The 10,863-nt window shown below is 32.0% G+C and overlaps 1 protein-coding gene across 1 annotated transcript; it reads left to right on the top strand.

Annotated features, from left to right (window-relative positions):
• The first annotated feature begins 1,807 nt into the window (after nucleotides 1-1,807).
• On the top strand, nucleotides 1,808-10,025 carry LOC124913376 (protein JINGUBANG-like). The gene is made up of 4 exons (XM_047453961.1): nucleotides 1,808-2,267; nucleotides 3,159-3,951; nucleotides 9,470-9,633; nucleotides 9,955-10,025. Exons 1-4 carry the CDS (start codon nucleotides 1,820-1,822, stop codon nucleotides 10,023-10,025), a joined length of 1,476 nt encoding a protein of 491 aa, XP_047309917.1. The 5' UTR covers nucleotides 1,808-1,819.
• The last annotated feature ends 838 nt before the right edge of the window (nucleotides 10,026-10,863 follow it).

The raw sequence follows: 10,863 nt of genomic DNA, 5'->3' as shown, positions 1-10,863 counted from the left end.
TCAATCTCTTTCATATTCGACGGGATGGTAAGTATGGAGCTGTCTGCAAAGCCTCGTTTTATAAACTTAAAATTTTCAAACTTTAAAATTAATTCCTCTTACATTTGAATTTTTTTTTCAAAACTATCTTTTACTAAAATATAGAGATCCTAGAAATTTTTTGTAAGTTGTTGTTGTCGACGTAAAAAGTTGATCATAGTGATGATAAGTAAGTCATGTTGTTTATTGTAAAATATGTGAGGAGATGAGTTGTTTGACAGAAATAAAATAAAGTCTCGAGATGAAAGGTCGATTGAGATTGGTGGATAAAAATATGGAATGAGATGGTTGATTAATCGAGGTATGTAAGGTCACGCGATGAAAGGTTGATTTGGGATTGATGAACCAAAGTGATGGTAAAAGAGACTGGTAATGTTGGAGATTGAAATGAAAGTGTAAGGTCAATGTATGAGAGTTCGATTATGGTGAATAAATGTGGAATGAGATGGTTAGTTAGTCGAAATGATGATTAAAAGTTATGTTGTAAATTATAAAATATGTGAGGAGATAAGTCATGAGATAAGAGGTCAGCTGGAGATTGATGGACAAAGTGAAGGTAAAAGAGATTGGTAATATTAGAGATGGTTGATTTGAACGAAGTGAAAATGTAAGGTCACAAATGAGAGGTCAATTATTTGGGTGGATAAATGTGGAATGAGATTTTGATGGTTAGCCGAAGTGAGGATAAGAAGGTTGGGTTGTATATTGTAAGATATGTTAGGAGATGAGTTGTTTGACGAATTGAAAGTAAGTCTCGAGATGAAAGGTCAATTGTGAATTTGTGGATTAATTTTGAATGATGTGGTTAATTAGTCTAAGTGAAAGTAAGATAACGAGATAAAATGTCGATTGAGAAAGAAATTTATATTGGTGGTTAAAATATGCGAAAATTTACTTGTTTGACCGAAGTGAAAATTAAGGTAGATAAATGTGGAATAAGATGATTGGTCAATTAAAGTGTTTTAAGGTAACAAGATCAGAGGTTGAATGAGCATTGATGGACTATAGTGAGGGTAAAAAAATTAAATTTGTAATATTTGAAATTTTTTATTTTACCAAATTGAAAATGTAAAGTTACGAAATGAGAGATCCATTGAAAAAATACGTGAGAAGATACGTGAAAATATGAGCTGTTTGACCAGAGTGAATAAAATGTAAAATTAGAGTGTTATATTTTTATTCTAATATATTATTTGTGATTTATTTAGAATTTTAAATATTGATACATATTTTAAAATTATTTTAATTTTTTTATTAAATTTAAATCGTTTATATTTTTTTTCGTATGTATCACGCCCAATAAAATAAAAATACTCTTTTATCTTCCATTGAGTTAGTTAAAGTTATTACCAATATTTAGGAGGTTTTAGTCACTTATCACATAGAAATTTCTATTGACACTTATACAGTTGGAGATTCATGTATTGCACTTGATTTTTAATATATTAACTATATTTAAATTAAATAAAAAGTAATATAAAATATTATAAAAAAATAATTATAAATGTGCATATTCAGGAAATCAACTTTATTACCAACTTTTACCAAATATTAATATTTTCTTTCTAAGAAAGTAGAGATTATTCAAACACATTAATGTTTAATAATAAATTAGAGACCTTGTTTGATCTTGATTTTCTAAATTAAAATTTAATAAATATAAAGTAATAATATTTTAATTAATAAATTAAATATTTGTTTAAAAAAAAGTCTATACATATATGAAACTGTAAATGTTTACTCTATTTTCAATGCTTGTCTCTGTCTCTCTCTTCACGGGATGAAGCTCCTCCGGCGATGGCTATCAACTTGTTCCTCCGCCACCTCCATCGCCGTAACAGAAACTTCTCCGGCTGGAGATGATGTTTTTTCCGGCAGCTGCCTCCACAGTGACTACTCTCTCCAAACTTTACCCTCTATTCCCTCCCTCCAAAACTTATCCGCCATTGAAACTTCTCTCGACATCTCCGTCAATCGTCTTTCTCTCTCCTCCCTCAAACTCATCCTACCTTTCCCAATCGGAGCCCTTGCCGTTAACAACAACCTCCTCTACGCCGCCGCCGGCCATCTTATCAACGTTTATAACCTAGATAATTACAACTTTACCCTCATCGATACCTTCAACCACAACAACCCTAACTCCGGTTCGATTAAGTCTATTGTTTTCCAGACTTCCAAAATCTTCACTGCTCATCAAGATGGAAAGATCAGAGTCTGGAAAATGGTTAGTTGTATTTAAATTATTTATTTTATTATTTTTTTAATTACTTGGTTTATTTATCTGTTTTATTAAATTAATCTTTTTATATACATTAAAGAAGTGGGTAATTTGTTTTATTCATTAATTAATAATTTTAATTTTTTATAAATTTTATTTATAAATTAAAATTAGATATTTAATTATTTTTTATATTAATAAGAATTAACAATTTATAAAAAAAAACTAATAATTATATATCTAAACATAAACTGGAGGTGTTTTTTTTAAATGAGTTGCAGGTGATTCATATTATTACAGTATTTTTATAATTGAATAAATATCTTTTTCTTGAAAATCTCTTTCCCTCTTAATTATCTATTTTGTTTGTTTTCATAAATACCCTGGCCTGTTGTTTATAATACTTATTTATTATACTTCTCTCCTCATCTAAATAATTCCTTCTTTTTTAATTCATATTTCATGTTTATTTTTTCAAATAATCACATTTTGTTTACGTTAACTTTTTTTTATATTTCTCAACTAGTTCGATGCTATCAGATCCATGTATTGCATTTATCCATTAAGAAAAGTCACATATGTATATACAGAAAAAAAAACAACAAATAAGAGAAGTAATGTTTCACTTTTGTGTATAGGTGTCACTTTATGAGTGAAACAAATAAGAGAAGTAATGTTTCACTTTTGTGTATAAGTATCACTTTATGAGTGAGATACAGTACTGTATGTAGTGATAGCAGGTAATTAACCCAAAAAAACCGACATTAAATCCGTCAATGTCACACTTTTAATTACAATGCCTTAATCCATAAGTGTTAATTATTTATAAAATTTTAATTTCATAATGAACTAGCCGATCCTATGAATTAATAAAAGTTTGTTTGATAGCAATATTTTTCAGAAGAAAAGAAACATAATCTCTTGGCTACATTACCAACCCTACAAGACCGACTCCTCCGTTCGATATTACCAAGAAACTACGTAACGATTCGTCGTCACAAGAAGAAGCTATGGATAGAACATCATGATGCAGTCTCCAGCCTCGCACAAGTCGAAGGAGGAGATGATAATATTGGTAATCTAATAATCTCCACTTCTTGGGATAAAAGTTTCAAGATCTGGAATCTATCTTCATCAGACGGCCAATATCGTTGTCTGCAGTCAATCATCGACGCTCACGACGACGCCTTGAACGCCGTTGCTGTTTCGCCGGACGGAACCTTCTTTACTGCTTCAGCCGACTGTCGGATAAGAGTATGGGGGAGGATACCAGGAGATAGAAATAGAAAGTATTCATTGTTGGCTACTCTTGAGAAACATAAGTCGGCTGTGAATTGTCTAGCTTTAAACGACGACGGATCGATTCTTTTCTCCGGCGCTTGTGACCGTTCGATCTTGGTTTGGGAACGAGAGGATAGTGCAAATTATATGGCGGTTAAGGGGGCGTTAAGGGGTCATTCAAGGGCTATACTTTGTTTGATTAATATATCTGATTTACTGATTAGTGGGTCGGCAGATCGGACGGTGAGGATTTGGCGGAGAGGATATGATGATGGACGTTATTCTTGTCTTATTGTTCTTGATGGGCATATGAAACCTGTGAGGTCGGTGGCGGCGACGGTGGTGAATGGTGGTGGAAGTGGTGGCGCCGCCGTTAGAGTGTTTAGTGGAAGCTTTGACGGAGAGATCAAGGCGTGTGAAATTGTTATTTCAAATATTATGAATAGATAGATCCTTGTAGTCCTCTATTCTCTCAAAATAGACCCTTTTTAAATGATTAATTATTTGTTAGTATTCCAACTGAATATCTCATTAATCGAGGCATAAATGGTAATTTAATTCGTGCTCTTTCTATTAGGTTTCCTTGAAAAGGTTTCAATAGTATACTTTTTATAATATAAATAGGCTATATAATTTAAGTGATAAGAATTTTGCTAAATAAATAAATTAAAGATCACAAATTAAAGTCTCATTAAAATACAATCTATAAATTAAATGGTTACAAATAACTAGAAAAAACAAATGATATATACATATAGTTTTATTTGATTTCTGAATCTCCTAAGATTTTGTTATAATGGAAGTTATAATTTTTTTATTTTTTATTTATTTTTATCTCTAACTAATATAAGAAATATTAACAAAAATGGATCAATTTGAAAAATAAAAAATTAATTTAATTATATTAACATAAGTGTTCTTCTATAAATTTTTTAAATAAATATTTATATGTATATAAATAATTTTATTTGTATTAATTATTTTTATATTATTATATTATATATATATATATATAAACCATTTTTTAAAAATTATATATATTATATATAAATATTTATTTAAAACTTAATTTGCGACATATTTAAATTAAAAAAAATTATTATTTTTTGATTATTTGTATACCATTTATATTTGACGGTAAATATTAATTTTTATACTGAAAACATAGTTAAAAATTATTTTTTTTAATTATTTTTCTATATTTTATGTTTAACACAAAATGAAAATTAATTTTTTTATATTGGAAATATAGTTTTAGCTTATTAATAAAAAGGGTAAAATGTTATTTGTGAATTTTATTAAAAAAAAATAATACACAAAATTATAAATAAAACACATTAATCATAAATGATCTGATGATTAAAATGATCATCTTTCACACTCGAGACAAAAGTTCGAATCCTTACAAATGAAAATTAAAATATTATTATATGTGTTGATAAGAGGCGATAATAAATGAGAGGTGATTGATTTGACGCGGGATAAGAGCCTGGTAACATTGAATTGTGAGGTCGATTTTGTTTGATGGTTGCTTTGTTGAGAGATAAGAGACCGATAATAAAGGATCGTGAGGTGATAATTGATTTATCGAGGGAAAAGAGACCGATAATAAAGGATCGTGAGGTCACGCGATTAGAGAGGTCAACTAAGTCATCTCCAATAATATTTGTTTTCTAAGAGGATAAGAGACTTATAAAAAAATGAAAGTGTGATTAAGATTTGTGGTTGTTTTATCGAGAGATAAGAGACATGTGAAAGTGTGATTGAGTTTGATGGTTAGTTTGTCGAGGGATAATAGACTAGTAACATTGTGATTGTGATGTGGTTTGCTAATGGATAAGTGGTCAATTGAGATTTTGTGGTTGATTTGCTAAGAGAGATAAGAGACCAATAACATTGATTTGTCAATAATAAGAGACTTGTGAAATTGTGTGACTGAGATATGGTTTATCGAAGGGATAAGGGGCGTGTGAAAAACATGATTGAGTTTGGTGGTTGGTTTACCAATGGATAAGAGATATGAAAGTGTGATTAACATTTGTGGTTGGTTTATTAAGGGATAAGAGGCCGATAACATTGGTTTGTCAATGATAAGAGAATGTTGTTGGTTTGTCAAAGGATAATATGAGAGATTAGTAATATGAGAGACTAATTGGAAAATAATAAATATTGGTGGTTAAATATATGAATTAGATTGTTGATCTATCGAAGAAGTTAATGTAAATAGGTTAATGATATAATGAGATTGTTAGGTTGTCAAAAATGAATTAAAAGATGTTTGTACTGTTGAGATAGGTTGGTGCAAAAATGAGGTTACGAGATTAGTAATAATATGAGATGGTCTATTATGTAAGAAATGATACATTTGGGTGACCGAGAAATGAGGGTCAAATGAGTGAACAAATGAGAAAAAAGTTAAATTAATGTCTCCTTATCAAATTTGTTATCATGTTTCCCCTTTTTGATAAAAAACAACTTTGAATGAGAGAATTAAGACGACCAATAGATTATCACAACCATTGAAGCCTCTCATGTTCAGACCATATATATTGTGACAAAGAACATTATTAAGGCAATGAAAACGATATTGATGATGGCAATGACAAATATATGAGTATGGTCTGTTTCAATTTTGTAAATATGAATTTTTATTTATATTTAGCACGTAGGAACATTATGCTAGTTGAATTAAGAATCATTATTTAAAGATGATCATACTATCTTTTTAATTCAAAAGTAAAATAAATTACAAAATTTTATATGACTCAAAATTTACCATTTTTCATACACTACATACAAAATACAAATTAATAATTTTAAATTTTAAATAAGTTAAACAACATAAACACGTCTTTAATGATCTTTATCTATGTATATTGTTGGGTTGGAATTTTTTATGTTTAAACTGGTTTTGATAATTTAGTTTAAATAATTAAAAAGGGAGAAATTGTTGGGTTGAAATTTTTTATGTTTAAACTAGTTTTGATTATTTAGTTTAAATAATTAAAAAGGGAGAGATTGTTGGGTTGAAATTTGTAATTGATTTAAAAAATTTTGATTTGATGATTGATGAAATAGTTTTTGGATAAAACTAAGTTCAATAATTGTTAGTCATATCAAATATATAAATATATATTTAGATATCAACATCTTAATTGGTGTAGTGGTAAGCATGCCTGCCTGTCATACAGGTGACCTAAATTCGAATCTCACCAGGTTCAGAATTAATAATTCGAGTTTTGTTAATTTGCAGGCACAGCTGAAAGTCAACGCGGAGTTTGACCGATTTTATGAAAAACGTCTAATGTTAGACGTGGGGGTCTAACCAGTGGAATTAGACGTGGAGTCTAATAGATGCAAGGAATTAGACGTGCAGTCTAATAGATTGTGAAAGTTAGACACGTGGAGTCTAATAGATGCAAGGAATTAGACGTGCAGTCTAATAGATTGTGAAAGTTAGACGTAAGTCTAACTCCTTCAGACAAGTCTGAGGTAGAACCGAAATTAGACGTGCATTCTAATGGTTATTGGATAATTAGACGTGTAGTCTAATTAAGGGAAAGTTAGATGTAAGTCTAACTCCTTCATTTTAGTCTGAAGTGATTATAATTAGACGTTAGTCTAATTCTATTAGTCTAGGCGGTCTAATAGACTCTGTTTTTAGACGGGGATGTTTAAATTTCATTAGACTAATTTTCACAATCCGTCTAACTGAAATACGTCCAATGCACAGCTTAAGCAGTATGCTTGAAGCTAGCACCCGTCTACCCACGTGCTCTAGCTGTACGATACTCCTACTCCACTCTCCTGTGAAGATCAGTACGACAACCAGCTGTAACCAATTGATGAATTCCACGTAAGTAAATATTCTTCTCACTACTTGTTCTGTGCAGGACAATTTTAGAAGAATATTTGGCCACTACCAGATTGGTACGACCACGTTCCATATGCACAGTGCTTGTTGTACTTGTGTATTATGGGCGGCATTCCAATGGATGCTTGCCACGTATCCAAAAGGATGATTCGACCGTTGAAGCTTTTCAAGAATATATTGATGCCTAAGGATGAAGATGAAGAGAAGCAGAAAACAAGACAGAAGCGGAAGCTTTCTCTCTCATTGAATCAAAAGATTTTCAGAAACTTGATTTCTTGAATAAACTTACTCTCTCTCTCTAGATATTTTATTCTCAAGTGTATTTTGTAAATCACTACGTGAACTTGAGAGATAAGTTACTGGACTATTTGATAGTCATTAAAAGTGTGTTGTAAGTTAAACAGAGGTTGTTCTGTTCAACAGAGTATTAGCAAGTCAGTAAACTGTATTTGATTGAAAAGTATAGTGAATTCTTCCGGTGGTTGGAAGAAAGGGTGATTTAGGAGAGTTTGCTCCGAACATCCATAAACAAATTCTTGTGTTCTTTACTTTCTTCCATTCATCTTTCATTGGTTAAAAGCTTCAAATCCGACGAACATTTCCGCACTTGAATCTGTTTCAAGAATTCGAAGGATTTGCGAAGAATAGAAAGAGATATTAATCCCTAACATGATTTCTATCAAACCGTTTATCCGAAGTCGTCATCAATAGCTAGACCCCCGTCTCTATTGGTGTCGCTGATCCTAACAATTGGTATCAGAGCCTTGTCTTCTATTCTCAATCTTCTAAAGAATTTGAATCATGTCTATGGCTGTCATCAACAATGTTCCCATGTTCTTAGAGGAAAACTATGTTGTGTGGAAGGCGAGAGTCCACGCTCATATAGCTGCCATAGATGATGATATGTGGTTTGTCATCACCACGGTCCGATAAAGATTGAAAAGGCTAGATCTGAGTGGACCAATGAAGATAAAAGAAAGAACAACCTCGACAACATAGCAAAAGACATCCTCTACAAGACATTGGATGAAAACATGTATACAAGATCATTACATGTCCCACTGCCAAAGATATTTGGGAGAAGCTGACTAAAATGTGTGAGTGCAACGAGCAAACAAAAGAAAACAGACTCATGGTTTCCACTCAACATTTCGATAACTTCAAGATGCGTCCTGGAGAGACGATGACTGAGTTCGATGAGAGATTCAGTAAGGTTATCACTTCTCTATCCACTCTGGGCAAGACTTACAACAATAGAGTGGTTGCGATCAAAGTCATGCGTGCTTTGCCCAGAGAGTGGGATATTAAGACGATGGCGATGAGGGAGTCTAAAGACCTCAATAAGATGGAGCTCTTTGACTTGCTTGCCGATCTAAAGGCCTGTGAGTTCGAGTTGAACTATAGAAATGAAGAGAAGCACCCCACATCCACCATCATAACAAAGGCATTGGTGACTGTTGAGGAGCCATCTACTGCCACTACTGTGAAGGCTGTTGTTATGCAGATAAGCACCAATGTCATGGCTCTTGTTATGAAGAAAATCTGCAAATTCATGAAGAAGAGACACTTCAAGGAAGGAAACAGCAAGCCGAAGCGCGATGAAAAGAAGAAAGATGAGAAAAAAATAAGAAAGAGCTGAAGACTCTCATGGCGGCTGAAAACAAAGCCAAGTGGGCCGACAGCGACTCAGATGATTCATCATCCAACTTCAGTGATGATGAAGAGGTCACTTGCTTCATGGCAAAAGAAGAAGTTGACTCTGAGGTATTTGATTTCTCCTCTGAAAAATTCTCAAGAGATGAGTTAATTACTGCACTCAATTATATGGTCATTGAGTACAAGAAATAGTCAAACTCTTTTGATGAACTAAATTTGAAAAACAAATTTGACATCTCTTCTTCATCTCGAACCAATGATTCTGAAGTTTTTAAAAACAAAATGGCTGAGCTCTCATCTGAGAATGAAAAGCTCAAGGAAAATGTTCAAACTCTGTTTTCTGAAAACCAACATTTGACATATGTGGTTAGTTCCTAGACGAAGTCTGGAGATGCAGTCAGACATCAGATAAGTATGCTGAGGCCTACCGTATGCAAATCTGGTTTAGGATTTGATGGCAATGACTCAGACAAGTCTTGTGAAAACTTAAACCCAGAATCTGACAAGTTTAAGTCTATAAACTTTGTCACAGGGAGCTTAACTGAGAATAGAACTAATCCAAGCTGTGATGAGTTAACCTTAAAGAATGAGATTACTTATGTTCCGCCAACTGTTAGCTGGTTGAAACTTAAGATGGAAGCAGCCAGCAAGTCTGTCATATTAAAACTTGACAGGAAGTCAATGAGTTTTAGACAAAAACCATCCTCTAAGATTAACAGTTCAGCTGCTAGTAGAAAGACGTCTGCTAAGCCTAAATCATATGCACCGATCACAACGCAACATGGGAAATCCATAAAAATAATCAAAGTATGGATTCACAAAGGACTAATAAGCCATGAACCCAAAGAAAAATGGGTACCAGATTCGTTATTGTCTTTGAATGTAGGTAAAACAGGAAAACAACTTGAAAGAGCCAAACGACATCTGGACAGTCGGCTGCTCGGACATAGCATATGACAATCAGCAGCCTGAAGTGGCTGACATCTTCTCAAAGCCACTTCTCGAGTCTAAGTTTTCTTACCTTAGAAATATTTTTAGGATTGTTATATTATGATAATGCCTAGATTATGTTTAAATCATGAACTCAACTAGTTTTGATAATTTAGTTTAAATAATCAAAAAGGAGAAATTGTTGGGTTGAAATTTTTAATGAACTCAACAAGTTTTGATAATTTAGTTTAAATAATCAAAAAGAGAAAAATTGCTGGGTTGAAATTTTTAATGTTTAAACTGGTTTTGATAATTTAGTTTAAATAATCAAAAAGTGAGAAATTGTTTGGTTGAAATTTTTTATGTTTAAACTAGTTTTGATTATTTAGTTTAAATAATTAAAAGGGAGAGATTGTTAGGTTGAAATTTTTAATTGATTTAAAAAAATTTATTTAATGATTGATGAAATAGTTTTTGGATAAAACTAATTTCAATAATTGTTAGTCATATCAAATATATAAATATATATTTAAATATCAACATCTTAAGTGGTGTAGTTGTAAACATGTCCGCCTGTCATACAAGTGACCTAGGTTCAAATCTCACCAGGTGCAGAATTAATAATTAGAGTTTTGTTAATTTGCAGGCACAGCTGAAAGTCAACGCGGAGTTAGACCGATTTTATGAAAAACGTCTAATGTTAGACGTCGGGTCTAACCAATAGAATTAAACGTGGAGTCTAATAGATACAAGGAATTAGACGTGCAGTCTAAAAGATGAAAGGAATTAGACGTGCAGTCTAACTCAGTGGAGTTAGACGTGCAGTCTAATAGATTGTGAAAGTTAGACGTAAGTCTAACTCCTT

Source organism: Impatiens glandulifera, chromosome 8, assembly GCF_907164915.1.
Source record: "Impatiens glandulifera chromosome 8, dImpGla2.1, whole genome shotgun sequence".
Classification (NCBI taxonomy): domain Eukaryota; kingdom Viridiplantae; phylum Streptophyta; class Magnoliopsida; order Ericales; family Balsaminaceae; genus Impatiens; species Impatiens glandulifera.
This window is presented reverse-complemented; position numbering and strand designations above follow the sequence as displayed.